The 16,275-nt window shown below is 43.1% G+C and overlaps 2 protein-coding genes across 2 annotated transcripts in view; one reads left to right on the top strand and one right to left on the bottom strand.

Moving 5' to 3' along the window:
• LOC137428684 (V-type proton ATPase subunit H-like) overlaps positions 1 to 8,290 on the top strand; it is a 32,687-nt gene extending 24,397 nt beyond the window's left edge. Inside the window, exons 4-10 of the mRNA XM_068118589.2 lie at positions 793 to 897; positions 2,225 to 2,322; positions 2,521 to 2,713; positions 2,860 to 3,038; positions 3,164 to 3,289; positions 5,441 to 5,542; positions 8,173 to 8,290. Of these exons, the coding sequence (XP_067974690.2) occupies positions 793 to 897; positions 2,225 to 2,322; positions 2,521 to 2,713; positions 2,860 to 3,038; positions 3,164 to 3,289; positions 5,441 to 5,542; positions 8,173 to 8,290 (921 nt within the window). The remainder of the gene's footprint in view (positions 1 to 792; positions 898 to 2,224; positions 2,323 to 2,520; positions 2,714 to 2,859; positions 3,039 to 3,163; positions 3,290 to 5,440; positions 5,543 to 8,172) is intronic.
• A 1,057-nt stretch (positions 8,291 to 9,347) lies between these two features.
• LOC144892225 (uncharacterized) lies at positions 9,348 to 11,409 on the bottom strand. The gene is made up of 2 exons (XM_078777747.1): positions 11,347 to 11,409; positions 9,348 to 11,157 (listed from the first exon to the last, which is right to left on the bottom strand). The coding sequence occupies exons 1-2, from the start codon at positions 11,395 to 11,397 to the stop codon at positions 9,910 to 9,912; spliced, it is 1,299 nt and encodes a 432-aa protein (XP_078633873.1). The 5' UTR covers positions 11,398 to 11,409; the 3' UTR covers positions 9,348 to 9,909.
• Between the last annotated feature and the right edge of the window lie 4,866 nt (positions 11,410 to 16,275).

Raw genomic sequence — 16,275 nt, 5'->3', positions numbered from 1 at the left:
CAAGAGGTCAATGGTCAGAGGTCATGTCAGGTAAAAAAATGTGATAACTTGTGAACAGCTGAAGGGATTTAAATTAAAATTGATACAGGTATGTATAATGATGTAAGCATGAACCGAGTGAATTTTGGGGTCAGGAGGTCAAGGGTCGGAGGTCATGCCAGGTAGAAATGTGATGACTTGAGAACAGCTGAATGGATTTAAATCAAACTTGGTACAAGTATTTGAGTGATGTAATAATGTGGGCGGAGGTATATAAGTCGACGTTGTGACGTTTAAGAATGTTGTTCTAGTTGGGTTATATTATCAGGCAAACTAAAATCATTAAAATTGAAAAATGAACCAATGCCACATTTCATGTGGAATGACCTAATGAGGTATCGCAGTCCATCGCAGACAAGGCATGGTGGACTCCGAGTCTCTGTGAAGGCCAGCATTGTTCTGCTTTGGCGGACAAGATTAACGACGGAGCTTATTTGTGAGAGTGATTTGCTGGTGCTTTGTCATTGCTTTCCCAGCAGTCAGTAAGGGCAGGAATTTGTAATTTGTTCAGGATGCCGGCGATAACTCACCTATTCTTACTTGAAAGACACCTTGGAATCTTTTAACATCTGCCAACTAATGTTTGCAGATTGGACACCTGGCTTCATGTCCATCCAATGGATGGCACCGCGATCCTGCCATGAGTAGCATTGATGCCTCACCCTGCATTTTGTGGAATCCATTTTTGCTACGCTGTAATAAAATTCCATGAAACTCAGTTTTATGTATTTGCCAATGCTTGTGTGTTTCCAGGCGGCACGGATAATTTCAAAACTTGCAACGTCGGGAAAACAGGTGATGGAGGGAAGTGACCTCAACTGTTACTTCAACTGGATCAAAATTCAGCTGAGCTCACAGGTATGTCCTGATTCATTACTTCCCAGGTGTATCATCTATCTATAACAACAAGAGAATATAAATGAGCAATAATAACAAGATAATATAATATATAGCTATAATAACAGGATAACATAATTTAGCCAAAATGTCACGATAATATAATCATAACTTCATAACCTCAGTGTTACACAGGTAAAAAAAGGAAATTGTAATACCCTCTGCTACCATCGCCAGGTGGTGCTACACGGTACACATTTACATCTAGAATTTATGCTCCTCTCCCGGTCCCCCACACCCTCGAATGAGGCCGCGGCCACGTAGCTTATGCTACCCCACAGACAAAGTTGTATTTGTATTTGTACCCCGAGTAAAGTATGAAAGTGTTTATAGCTGGAGTACCCGGCGTTGCTCAAGCGAAGAAGAAACATTAACATATTTGAAATGAGGGCAAATATAATTGAAAAGCAATTACATCCAAATCAGAATCCATCACAAATGTCAAATCATCATTTTACCTTTTTTTTGGAATATGCTGGTGAATGTGCCATTGATCACGTTTCTGAGTTAAGTATGATGATGTTCAAGAAGAAGAAGAAGCCTTACCACCAACTTCGACCGCTTCTGGAATTGTTTTATTATTTCTGTTCAAATGTCTGGTAATTGTTTTGTATTTATTCATTAGAATGTGTACTTGTATATAACTGTCATTAATCAAAAAGGCTTAAGCACCATAGAGCGATTTTTTAAAAAATCCAAAAAAACTAACTTTTTTTTTTTTTCAAAATGTTTTTATTTTTATTTTGCCTAAAACATTCCCAAGCATTCACTGATGAACCTCTGAAAGTTTGACGAAGATCCGTTCAGCCATCTCTGAGAAAAATGGCGACACACACACATAGACAGACAGACAGACCAACAGCTCTCTTATATAATAGATAATTGTTGTGGCTGTTGTTGTTTGTGTGCTCCTTTTGTGTATTTTTACATTTTTTATTTTGCTTTGAGAAGTATTACTGTATTTAATTTTGTGTGCTCCTTCCATGTCTTTCGAAAGGGTTCCAGCTGTCGTTGAATAATAAATGTAACTGTTGTAACAGCTGCATTAAGCTCCCATTCCTGCTTCTTCTTCCTCAACCACAGAAAGAAAAGATGTATGATTAAACAGAGACAACTTTGTTGCAAGTAAATTGATTCGCTTTCCAACAGGACCATGTTTATGATTCGATGAAATCAGAAAACCCTTCAGAATGAAGCACCAGTCGCACGCACACACACAATTTAGCAATAGATGTTTGGGAAAAAATTAAAATGTTGTTCTTCTTCTCATTTCATGGATCTCTTGTAGAGTTGCCAGTACTTGCAGTGTGTAGCCGGTTGCCTGCAGCTTATGCACCATGTTAACCACTTCCGCTACGCCTGGGTGCAAGTGGGTGGTGTTGAATGGTAAGGATGGGAGAATGGTGGCCACGTTGTGTGAAGTGATGCAAGGGTACAGACGGGGGGGGGGGGGGGGGGGGGGTCAATTAATTACAATTAGTATGATGCTGGAGGTCGTGGTGTGAAATGGAAGTGGTAGTAATGGATTGCACTTAGATCATCCAGACTTTGTCTTCCTGGCATCATGGATATTGTCACCGACAGCATTTTGTCTGTGCTGAAGAAAAATTGTGGCTTCCAGCTGCAGTACCAACTGTGCTTCTGCCTGTGGCTGCTTGCGTATTGCCCGGAGCTGTGCCACATCCTGCGAACCGTGCACGCTGTGCCAGTTCTTGCAAAAATCCTCCAGGAGTCCGTCAAGGAAAAGGTCACCCGAATCATCCTCGCAACGTTTCGGGTACGCGACCTCTTAAGATTTGCTTCATCCATCAGCCTTCTTGTAAATTTTGCTCCAATCACTTGTCTCTGCCTATTGTCATGATCATCTGACTTTGAATGTTGAAGAGGTGACTGGTGTAGTAGACTTCTGCTGTCGGTTTTCAGAACCTTTTGGAGCGAACAGAGGAGCGTGAGGCCCATAAGGACCTTGCCCTGGCCATGATAGAAGGAAAGGTGCTGAAGCAACTTGAGAACCTGGAAAAGGCCAAGAGTGACGACGAGGACGTTGTCGATGATATTCGGTTTCTACTCAAGATTCTAGGAAAGAGTCTCCAGGAGCTATGGTGCATTTATATTATCTCCTGGCCCTGTTCTTCCCACTTCTCTGTGGACCAAGCAAGAGCTTATGGTTTAGTAATGGCCATTTTAAGTGTGTTTTGAGTATGTGTTTATTTCATGCTCCCTGCAGTTCCTTTGATGAGTACGTGTCAGAGATACGGTCTGGACGTCTCAAATGGAGTCCTGTGCACAGGTCTGAGAAGTTCTGGCGGGAAAACGCAACTCGTTTCAACGAGAACGACTACGAACTCCTCAAGTACTGTTTCCACCATTTCATCAATCTTTGTTTCATCCTTGTTCTGTTTACGATAAACAAACTTGGTACCATACATGAATGAATTTCAGTGCAAATGCATGTAATATTGAATAAGTAAAAACATTCGTTGCAAGTGGGAGTTTAGTAGAAATTAATTTATTAAATCATTTTATGAATCGACGAATGCGACCATCACTTACACGACTGACTACTTGGCCCGTCTTTCATGGACTGGCTGATTAGGCCTGACATTCAAATTGATGTCATTTGGGCAGGACCTTGTAGTTGAGGGGGTTTGCGACAACTCGCCTTGTCTTCAAGGAAGACAACATGGGATCCTTAACGTCCACCCAAGACCAGTGCTGTCAGACGGGTCCAGGATTACCAGCTCTCGTATCATGAAAGACAACAGCAGGTGTCAAAGGGGGCTACTGTAGGGCCCGCTGCCTTGTGGGAATCGGAGGGTCAGGTCAGCTCAAGCTATGGGATTTGAAATATTTAAGAAGTGATGAGTTTTTAGTTATTTAAATAACTCAAGAGGTTTTAAGTATTTAAATATGTCCAAGACAGCTCCTAGACTACGTCATTGCTTGAAACCTTTGAGGGAAGAGGAAGACAGAATGGCCTATGGAAGGTGGTTCCATAGATGGGAAAACTGTGAAACAAGTAAAGCTACATTCAAAGTACACCGCTCTCATGCCAAACAAATAAATAACATATCCTCCAGTGTGCGACATTACCGGGGTGTCTTCGACGCCCGGGGATGCCGTAGTGCAGAACATGGAGACAGAATTGGGAGGTAACGGTGTATTAACAGTCAATATTTGCAATTTTTAAAATTCCATAGGCATTTGGTTTACCGTGTCGAAATTATATGTGTGTGAATTTACATCACGTGTGGTCATATGGTGGGTACGGTACTTGCTGGGAATCCTCCGTCTCCGTTACATTCGACGAACGTGGCGAAAAGGGAATAAAGGTGGATCCACCGAGATGCAATCAATGCTCCCTAGAAGCTGGTCGAAGGTCTCGGCGGGTAAACCAGTCATGAAATGTTGATTTGCAGGAGACTAAAATACCAATGCTTCGGGTTGACCAAAGCGGTGGTTAAAACAAAATGAATATTCCTCCAGCAAAAAGCGATTAAAAATGGCGGAAGGAAAAAAAAAACCCTGGGAAGATGAAAAGTTTGTCGGGTTGCGTGAACAGCGAGCGGGTGGTGAAGTAGAACTCTGCTGATAGTCCCAAGGGAAACAAAAGAACGATGAAGTAAAGTATTTATCCGCTCCACGTTATCACACCTTTTAGCTCCAAGCCCCTCGAGATGAGAGAGTCAGCGTAAACCCTCTTCTTCTTCTTCACCCTCATGCTTCGTCGTCTCGTACAGAGAGAGTCGATTGGTTGTTCCTGATTTCAAACCATGCCCCACTAACTGAACGTTTGCCTGTAGAGCATCAGTACATCGGGAAAAATCTTGGTGAATTGATTCTGCCTGCACCGTCTGTTCATGTAGAAAATGATGCATGTAAAACTAGAAGTCACTACAGCTGCAAACCCAGCGTTGATTTTCGTAATACACGCACTTATTCACCAAAAAACAATACTATTAATTAGTTTTACGTTCTCAGCGATCAGATGTTACACAGTTTTTTTTTTCCAAGTTGCAAAATGTAATTCTCATTGAGACATGAATGCAAAACTGCTGTAAAGGCCTAACCTAGCGCTAGACGTATCGCTGGCCCAGACGTAATGCCGTCATATTAGACCGCCATCTTACTAAGGTCCGCCATCCAAACGCCTAGTGTCTGGCATTCAGGCGATTACCAATGGATGTTAGATAATATAGGTTAAGATGTTCAACTGTTGTCAGCTACGGGACGGGATGAGCGCTGGACGCCGGGATGACGTACACGGCGGTAGAGGCCTAGCCCGTAATGATGTTACAGCAAAAAGAGCGTGACAGACAAAGGGAAGGACGGACTGAGAAATCCGGCTATTTCAAAATATAGATTATTTGGGGTACGGTATGTGTGGGCATGACATTCGATCATGTGATCTATTTTGTCAGTTTATCATGAAACAAATTGAAATTTGTCCTGCACAGTCTCAGTCTGTGCGCACCTGTGAATAACTGGCTGTGTTGTGGGCTAGAATTTTGATGCATCTCCTGGAACACTCACAAGATCCGCAGGTGATCGCCGTGGCGACCCACGATGTCGGAGAGTATGTTGGGTCGTACCCTCGTGGATCAAGGCAAGTCCCTTTTTGTTTTTTCTTTATTTAAAAATCGATTCTTGCAAAGGCCAATCAAATGATGTCAAATGGATGGCAGTTTGGCCCTGACTCTCTGCTTCGACACAATGTCCTGATAAACACACGTTCTTGCTTTTTGCTCGCTATTGATTCTATAATAAGGTAGAAACCCTGTGATGGATATCACAAAGCCCCTGATTTCAACCGAAGCAAACCACTCTGCGATGCGGAATTGGAACACCGCTCGAGAGCTGAAGCATTACTGAACTTGCACTTGCTCTGCAGGAGGTTGCTCCTTCGGCATAATTTTTTTTTTTCTTCCATACAGGAGTGAGGCTCATGGAAGAGCAAGATAGTGGGACAAACATCACGAGAATGAACGAACCAGAAAAGATTAGTTTGAGGAGCCGAGGGAACACTGAAACTAGTAAGTAAGAAGGTTGGGTTATCAAAGGTTAAGGATCATGGGTCAGCATTGGGGATGACAAGAGATGGCGGTGCACTGCTTGCTTTTGAAGCCCTGGAGGGAAGCGAGACCGAACGGTCTCTGGAAGGTGGATCCACAGACGGCAGATGCGGGGAATAGAAGAGTTGAGCTGTGCGGTCAGCTGGAGGCTATCCTTTTGCCGTCCCCTTAAATTGAACAGCAGGTTAAAGAGTTAACCAAGTTAGAAGTCCAGGATCCACTGCAGAAGGAACGCATGTGGGATTGCAACAGAAGGAACCTTCAAGGGTAATGGTAATTCGGCCAAAGCCAAGCGAAGCGAGGTTCGAGACCGTTTTTCCTGATACTTGAAACACCAGGCAACCCATACCTACAGAAAACAGACTTTGGGAATGCCGGCCGCATTTTCTATCCAATCATCATGTAACTTTGTTAGCTTGGCGCTCCATGGGTAAGCGCTCGTATGTTGAAAGTTTTGTTTCAATTACTCAAGTGGTTGCGGATAAATCAAATAATTTTTTTTAATAAAGGTGAAAAAGTGAAGACCTCGGCCGACGTTCCACAACATGGTCAAGGATGGTTGTGGATGCCTATTACGAGTTAAAAAAATACCATATTATTTGTTGTTTTATGTACAGTATAATTAATTTGTTTAATAAAAACAAAATCCTAATCCAAGCAAGGATTACAATACTCATTATGTGAACTGAAATGAACAAAATGTGGATTCGTCAACTTGGATTTTCAAGTAAATGCCGTTGGTCATGTGCTGGTAAAGCGCTCATTGTATTCTGTTTCAAAGGCAACTCAGAGAATGGAACTCATTTGTTGGATTAGAATATTGTATATACCGTGGGACCCTGCTATTCGCAGGGAATACGTTCCTGGAAAATGCCGCGAATTGTGAAACCGCGAATAGCGGGGCATTGTTTCAAATGGAAAAAGGGGGGATAGGTTCCCGAGTCACGAAAATCCGCGAATAGAGAGGAACAAACCGCGAATAGCGGGGCATTGTTTCAATGGAAAAAGGGGGGATAGGTTCCCGAGTCGCGTAAATCCATGAATAGAGAGGACCAAACCATGAATGGCAAGGCAAACTCCATGAATGGTGAGGCAATTCCTGAGAATGTCGACGGTAATCTACGAAGATCGATGAAAGTCCCGGAAATGGTGAGACGAAACCCGCGAATGTCGGCGATAATCCCGGAAATGGCGAGGCAAATCCCGAGAATGTCGATGAAAATCCCGGAAATGTGGAGGCCAATTCCGCGAATGTCGGCAATAATCCTGCAAATGACGAGGCAAATCCCGTGAAGCTCGAAAACGCAAAGTACACAGCAGTGAAGGTAGAAGCAGGTCATGCTTGTGGCTCGTAGAAGATGTTTTTTTTTGTGTATGTCCTCCTGCTTTATGCATGGCTTGTGAAAGATGGGTTTTATAAATGTGTCAAGCTAGTGGCTCGTTAATTTTTTTTTTGCACCCCTGAAAAATGGCCATGAATAGATAAAAATAACCGCGATTTTGCGGAACACGGCCGTAAATATAAAAAAATCCCGCGAATATGCAGGACACTTTTCCGCGAATAGAGAAACAGGGCGCATTTTATCAACTGCGAATATGCAGAACCTGTGAATAGCGGAACCGCGAATAGCAGGGTCCGACTGTACTAAGTTATGTCTGAGAGGATGTCCTCGAGGTACGCACATTCACCTCAAAGCAGTCTAGCCTGGGTTTGAATCTCGACCCAGCTAAAACCAGTCATCCCGGTGTTTCCCAGGCAGGGCAATACATCACTGTGTCATGTGTGTGCCCGTCCCTTGGACGGACGTTAAACTGATTGTCCCGTCTGCCGGCATTAGTTGGTGGAAGTTAAATATTCCACGGCATCCTTCGCGTGGAGTAGGTGAGCTATCACTGACACCATGAACCAATTACAAATTCCTGCCCTAACTACTGCTGCGAGAGGGATGGCAAACCACCCAGCATGACCTCTAGCCAAGAGATTGCTCCGGCAGAACCAACTCTCCGTAACAGAGTATGGTACATCAGATTGGATGCACTCAGTTCACCGCCTCCCTCCGCTCTGCTTGGTGCCTTCATCATCTTCATGTCCTGTTATGGAGCACTGTGGGTTTTTGGTGGTTATAAACAGTTTTGGTGATTTTTTTTTTTTTTTTGCCTGCAGGGTAATTGAACAGCTGGGTGGCAAAGAACTTGCCATGCGCCACATGCACCATCCAGACTACGGAGTGCAGCACAATGCATTGTTCGCCATGCAAAGGCTAGTGATGCACAACTGGTAAGCCATCGGGTCGCTTGGCTCAGAATACTCGTACAACACTGCACCATAGACCATTTCCAAAGGTGGCAGATACAGCAGCGGTTCTTCACAACGTTTTATCTATAATCCTGATGCAATACAGATAGGGGCTCTTAGGAGAGTTAAACTGCTGTGGATATCACTGAAGGTCAATAAGACTGAGAAATGGTGTCTTAGTCTGACATGATGATGCAGAGGTATCACACTTGCCTCTAAGTGTCTGGATTTGGTTCCAAAACTGACTGACCTGTTGCGGTGCGATGCGATCAGAGTGTTGCGTCAATGAGTAAGCCATCCCCACGGTGTCTTTCAAAAAGAGGAGGTTGCTGTGAGCCATCACTCCGGCCAAGTCGCAAATTCCTGTTCTAACATGCTGAGGAACTAGCATTTGGTGGTGCCGAACGATGCAACCAACAGGACAAAATCGTAAATAAAACCAGGTCTAACATGCAATTGTTAGAAATATCAATTTGTGCTTATGATAAATCAAGGCAATGCCCAAAACAAGCAGAAACCAGAACAACAACTCAGTAGAGTGCATACCTCCACCAGGCGAAACAGGTTCCTTTTTATATCCCACCGATAGGCCAGATCTGGATCCAGACCTGAAATGAAATCGAATTGGCTTGTTCTTGTCACCTACCCAACTCGCAACTCATCCAAAGTTTTGTCACAATCCGTCTACAGCTTTTTGAAATATGGTGTATGTCATTTTGGCCCAATTGCTCAATGGTGAAGAATCACTTAAAAAAAAAAAAACAACCCAAATCCATATTCTGATCTTCACCAAAATCGAAAAATTCGTCCTTGTTAGGGTTAAGTCACCACAAAAAATACCGCCACCACTTACACACACCCAACTCATCCACCAAGTTCCGTCCACAACCTTTTGAGATATCCTGCTCATAGATAGACAGACAGACAAACAGGGGTGAAAGCATAACCTCTGTCCACCTTCGGTGGCGGAGGTAACAAAAGGAGATCAGTGTACTAGGCCGGCAGCCCAGAGCATTTTGGTCAAACGAACAAGGTACCAATATCCGAGTACAGAAACATTTATTGTGCAACCTAACATATTCAGATATGGATGTCTGTCGGGGACCCCCTGCTGTGTGGGGCCCCTGGGGCCCAAAGAGGGGGGCCAAATAATGGGCTGGATCAAACATTGGGGGTACCACATGAAACCAAGTGGAAATCAACAGGTACATCTCACAGAGCACAGAGTGACCACCGCCAGACAAATTTGCCTCTGCATAGGCTCCCCCAGACCCCCTCAAAGGGTCCCAAAATTTGGGCTGGATTAAACATAGGAGGTACCACATGAAACCATGTTAAAATGAACAATTACACTCTACTAAGTATAAAAAACCCATCGCCAGACAGATTGTCTGCTGCATAAGGCCCGCCAGACACACCCCAAAAGTTGACCCTGGGGGCACTGTGGTAGAATTGGCCTAGAACATATATCAAAAGTACCACATGAAACCAAGTGGAAATCAACAGGTACATCTCACAGAGCACAGAATTACCACCGCCAGACAAATTTTCCTCTGCATAGGCCCCCCCAGGCCCCTCTCAAAGGGTCCCAAAACTTGGGCTGGATTAAACATGGGAGGTACCACATCCCAATCCAAGTAATGTGTGTTTCCAAGGCCGCACGGTACCCCTTGATGTGTTATACACTGCATCTGATGACATGCCTATCACTTTTGTATTTACTGCTTCTCTGTTATCAACACCTGAAGGTTCACGAAGGCCACAAAGGAGTGTTTTGTAAAACAGCAACATTTCTCCTGGCAGGTCAGGTGAATATGACTTGAGTGTCTCTACAGATGTTGGAGTCAGTGTTATAGATTTGGGCATTGCCTGTATTGCAGCTCGAAGATGAAGTGCCGCAGTGCGAATCACATGGACGTGCTTCTCATCATCCTTATGGAGGCTTGCTCTAGCATCAGCATCAGACATACTGGAACTGTATACAAAATTTCCTTTTCGATGGTCATACATAGATACTGAAATTTTGTCCCCAAATTTGTCCTTTATCGTCTTTATCAACGCCTGTGCCGTGTAGCTTTCAATCTCGTATGGTGTCCCACATGCACTTAGAAATTCAGACTTGTATAATTCAAGAATCGAAGTAGACAGCATTGCCTTGCGATTGCCAATGACTTCCATCTCGATTAGAGCTGATATTGTTCCGAAGGTAGTGGAATGCAGTCGCCTATTCGAAACGTCTTCATTCTTTGGAACAGCCCCCTCAACTTCTTTGAAAAATTCCCGACGGCATGACTTGTGATATTGGGCTTCTTTGGCGATCAGGTCAACTTCACTATGGACTAAAGCTTTGACCTGCTCGTTGCTACTTCTTGGAGCTGCTGCAAATATGCTATCACAACCGTCTTTTGTAAGACAATCTGACAATGGCTCCACCTTACGGTTGATGGTTTTACGCAGTACAGGACAAAAGATGCAGGAGCCCTTCAAGAAACCTTTCGCATCCGATGGTGGCATCGAACTTCTGCGCCGAGTCTTTGGTTGATTTGAGGGAGAGTCGCTTTGTGAATTTGTTGATGGCCTTTTCACAGCAGTGTAATTTCTGTAGCATTTAGAGTGGTACTTTGCATTACCTGCTTGTTGCTGCATATTGACTTCTGTAGTTGTATCTATATAGAGATCCGACTTTAGTGCAAGTCTAAACTCTGCCGCCCTCTTGAATGCACCCCACGTTCTGTCCACGAATATCTTCAGTGATTCATCTTGACTTGCTTTACAAATGATGCACACCAGATCGGCTTCACGATTATCAATGTCGGTTGAGCTGCCCTCATCCATCGTGGGTGTGTCTGCAGCCTAGAATAGAACAAAGTATTAGGTTATGGGTTTGTAGCAGGTCCTAAATTTTTGTGTTGGCGAATTTTAATTAAAATGAATAAACAGAGTTTGCTTTGTGGAAGAACATCGATGGCTAAATAATTAGGTGCTTCGTGATTATCATGGTCATTGGTCATGGTACACCTCCACTTCAACAAGGATGCATACCTGATTAGATTGTTCACCATCAGCAATGTTGTTAGGGCTGTCATCATCCATCGTGGGTGTGTCTGTTGCCTAAAAGAGAACAAAGCACACATTATATTTAAAAAAAAAAAAAACCCACCTTTAGAGGCCATTTTTCCCCGCAAAGCGGGGGTTGGCCTTTTTCGGGCACCGTGATTGTTGTTGTTGGTCCCCTTTTTGAAGCAATGTTTTACGGCCGGATGTCCTTCCTGCCGCCAACCCTTTTTGTCGCCTTTTTACGACAAACAGGGAATTACCAGTGAACTGGTACTCAATTTGCTGACCTCGGAAGGATGACAGGCTGAGTCAACCCCCCTGGCGTTAATTCAGCGATCGACCAGGATTTGAACCCAGGATCCTAAGCCGGCACCCTAGCCGCTAGCCCAACACCAGGGTTATAGTTTACATTATATAGTTTATGGTTATTACAAAGCTATTATATCAATTTTGTAATTGAATTTTAGTTGAATGGAATGAACCAAGCCCACCTGAACGATGCATACCTGATTAGTTGTTTAACGATCAGCAATGTCGGTACCACTGTCATAAATCGTTGTGGGTGTATCTATTGCCTAAACTAGTAGCTATTACCTGGGTTGGTACAGACTGGTTTGGGATGGAGCACTTTTCAACATATTCTCCCTTATCCTCCCCCCCCCCCCCCCCCGTTCCCACGCCTCCTCCCCCCAAGCCCTCTCCCTCCCACACATCTCCCTGCTCTTAAATGTTGTGTGCTCTCAAGTGTTTGTGTGCTTCCCCTTCTCTTGTCTTCCGCTCCCTCTTTTTATATATTTTGTTTGTCTGGTTGATTTGTTTGTGAAGTAAATGTCAGCTCTTTCACGAGCCTCGATTCAGTATACAAAAAAAAAACAAAAAAAAAATGATCATGAGTGAACGAGGTGTGAACAGGCAATTTATGCCACTGCCTGCAAGTTCACCGACAAAATCATGTACACAATTCTAAAATATTGGGAAGAGTATTGTTCCACCCAGAAAAATGGAACACTTAAATAGACCAAATAAAACTAAATGCTGGGGGAACTCGCTCAAGACTCAACATCTGAGGATCGAATTACGCGAGGAAGAAATGAGGGACAATGGTATATAAGTAACCTCAAAAAAACCCCAAAAAAACAACAATATTGCCAGAAAAGAACGGTTTGAGAACTTTAAACAAAGAGGTGACTGATCACACTGCCTTGGCCAAGGTTACACAAGAGGCTCCATTGTTTATCGAGATTCCCAATGTGTGTAGATGCGATCAGTAATTGATTCAGGGCATTAAGCAAGCTCATGGTAACTGGCCTTCGGAAAGTGAAGGTGGCAGGGTGCAGTGTTTTTCTTATTTAACATTGTACTTTACTGATAACACCTGATAGGAGTCAGAATGAAACTGGTGTTTAGAATTCAGAATTTTTGGCTAATGGGAGTTTCATGTATTGCTAACCTATGAGACTTGATGACACATAAATGGTATTGGGACCTCCATCCACTCTCCAAATTATCATGAACCTATGAGAAAACCTGTAGTACAGTGTAACTTGCAAAGCTGATAATACCGCCCTGTCTTGGTTCATATTGTTGTCTTGTTGTTTGTTACAAAATGGCTGCTGTTGAGTTTCAGTCACAAGCAGAATAAAAGAGTGTTGTGTTCCTGGAATATTTTGTCCAAGACTGGTTAAACAACCTATGTCGATCAGGTAGCCTAATTGTGCAAAAGTGCACATGCCTAGCTGAGCATAGCCTAGCCTAGGCCTATATTATATAGTAGACCTGCTTTCATTATCTGATCAGATACATTGTCACAAGAAACAGTTCCATGCCATTTCCATGACTTTTTAACAGTAGGCCTAATCTATTATGCCATTATTCTATTTTACATGTAAGCTCATAAGCCTCAATTTACTTACATTCATCTCGAAGAAGATCCTTCTATCTTAAACAACAAGACATGACCTTGACCATTGTTGACTCTCAAAGCAGACGTTAAAAGCTCTGCTGCCACCTATGTTTCATTACACATGCTGTGGCGCCCTCTTTGGAAGTGCAGACTCAGATTGTCTGGTACTCTCTATGCAGAGGAAAATTTGTCTGGCGGTGGTCACTTTGTGCTCTGTGAGATGTACCTGTTGATTTCCACTTGGTTTAATGTGGTACTTTTGTTATATGTTCTAGGCCAATTCTACCACAGTGCCCCCAGGGTCAACTTTTGGGGTGTGTCTGGCGGGCCTTATGCAGCAGACAATCTGTCTGGCGATGGGTTTTTTATACTTAGTAGAGTGTAATTGTTCATTTTAACTTGGTTTCATGTGGTACCTCCTATGTTTAATCCAGCCCAAATTTTGGGACCCTTTGAGGAGGGTCTGGGGGGGCCTATGCAGAGGCAAATTTGTCTGATGGTGGTCACTCTGTGAGATGTACCTGTTGATTTCCACTTGGTTTCATGTGGTACCCCCAATGTTTGATCCAGCCCATTATTTGGCCCCCCTCTTTGGGCCCCAGGGACCCCACGCAGTAGGGGATTCCCCGGCAGACATCCATATCTGAATATGTTAGGTCACACAATAAATGTTTCTGTACTCGGATATTGGTACCTTGTTCGTTTGACCAAAATGCTCTGGGCTGCCGGCATATACAGCTGACTCTCACCAAGAACACTCAAAAATACAAATACTCCGGAAGATAAATATCACATTTATGTAACTATTGTTAAGTTCCATCTAAGACAAATACGCAGAAATGTTTTCTTTGTGTCGCAATGAAATGAGTTGATAAAGCCGGAAAACATTGCTTTGAAGGAAGTTATACATCTGAGACTAACATGAAATATATCTCCACGCTTGTGTTTCCGTGAATGTTTCGTAGACAAGGAGTTGGATTCAGCTTGCCAGGTCGTGACCTCACTCATATCACTGTGCCAAACACCATTTACCTCTACTTTCAGTTCGTTCATCATTATCATCCTCAAACAATTTAAAGGGGGTATTTCTTGGCAAACAGCGGGTTATCTGAAAACTTGAAAACTCATACAAGAACCAAAAAAAGGAAATGAGATGCTTCCAAGCAAGCATCAATACCCCTTTGATGTCACTGTTTTGCAGGAACTTCTCAGACAAATAGGTGCAGACACAGAAAAAAGCAAAAAACCAAAACGATGGTACAAGCACAGCTCCCTGCACAGTCAAGAATCTCAACTTCCAGCGATTATTGGTTGATATTTTGGCGTCTTAAGGTGGGCATCTGTGTGCATTGTCCGACGCAGTTGACGTTACCAAGTTATTATTGGCCGCTTTGCCTTCCCAGCAATGGCGATAAATTATAGATTTCTACTCGGGCAGGAATAAAAAAATGCTTTTGGTATTTTTCTTAAGATCAGATTGGGGGTAAAATGACTGAAGCGAAAATAGAAAACTTTTGGTGAATAAAAGGAAACATCAGCACAAGGTAGTTTGGAGACTATCGTACATACACTGCGTCCATGGTATCGGCCAAGGGAAGTTTTCTACCTCGAGCACATAACCCATTTTATAACTTCCCATCTTATTGCCAATTCACCTTGCTCATGCCTGTAGGTGCTTAAACATCACTCATATTTGAGATACTCTTGTGACAAGGTCAGCCATGATTACGATACTCCTCACAAAAGGTGACCTGTGGCATACATCATCTTCAACACTTACCCAAACTCATCCACTAAGTTTTATCTTAAGTCATCCACAACTTTTTGAAATATCATGCTATATATTTTCTTTTTGGACCTAATCACTCAATGGTAAAGAATCACTTTAAAAAATTATCTGATCTGGATCCGGATCTTCACCGAAATTGAAGCAATTCACATATTTGTCACATACCCAACCTGCCCACCAAGTTTGGTCCTAATCCGTACACAACTTTTTAAGATACCATGGTATATATTGTTGCTTGCCCTATCTCTCAATGGTGAAGAATCACTTTCAAAATTCTCAGATCCGGATCTTCACCAAAATCGAATCATTTCGTCCTTGTCACATACCCAACCTCTCCACCAAATTTCGTACGAATCCGTCCACAACTTTTGGAGACACCCTGTTCACAAACAAATAAAACGGGCAGGATGAAAAAATAACCTCTGTCCACCATCTGGCGCGTAGGTAACAAAAGGTGAAAATCACCCGAAATTAACTTTTTTCACAACAAAAGTGGCAGAACCGGAACAGGATCCTTGGTCTGTCCAGCTCATCTGTGGTGTGCTCATTACCAAGCAGCTTGCTATCGCTTGCCAAGCCAGCCGTTCCTTATCAACGGTTTCAATGGAGTGCTTGCTTGAGCGCTTAAGCCACTTGGTCAGCGCTTCACAAGAAACTTTTAGCTCTTCCACGAGCCTTGTCTATGTATACAAAAAAACAAACAAAAAGAAAACCTGATAACTGAACACACCCCTGCAAATGCAGGGGTGTGTTCCATTAACAATCAGCTTGAAGAGCAGCATTACCAATTAGCAACCGCCTCTGATGTTTAAGCAACTACGTTCTACAACGTACTTATGTTGTACTGTATCCTTAACATACTTGCGTCTTGCTGTGGAGAGGGCGGACCTTGGACTGCGGATACACGTTTTTCCGAAGCCCCCTTCCTCAGAATATACAATGCCTTCAGAAAGTATTCACACGCCATGACTTTTTCACATTTTGTTGCGTCACAGCCTGAATTTAAGATTGATGAACTTTAATTTTTTTGTTACCGATCTACACAAAATACCCCATAATGACAAAGTGAAAGCATGTTTTTACAATTTTTTTTCAAATTTATTAAAAAGAAATACAGCAATATCGAATTTGCATACGTATTCAGCCACCTGAGTCAATATTCCATTGAAGCGCCTTTGGCAGTGATTTCAGCTTTGTTTGTTTTTTTTTCTTTTTGTATACA

Source organism: Myxine glutinosa, chromosome 5 (assembly GCF_964187855.1).
Source record: "Myxine glutinosa chromosome 5, kmMyxGlut1.1, whole genome shotgun sequence".
Taxonomy (NCBI): Eukaryota; Metazoa; Chordata; class Myxini; order Myxiniformes; family Myxinidae; genus Myxine; species Myxine glutinosa.
This window is presented reverse-complemented; position numbering and strand designations above follow the sequence as displayed.

Coding starts and splice junctions, on each gene's coding strand:
- LOC144892225 (XM_078777747.1), bottom strand. CDS start 11,397: ATGGATGATGACAGCCCTAACAACATTGCTGATGGTGAACAATCTAAT. Junction 11,158..11,346: donor ATGGTGAACAATCTAATCAG/GTATGCATCCTT, acceptor GTTCTATTCTAG/GCTGCAGACACACCCACGAT.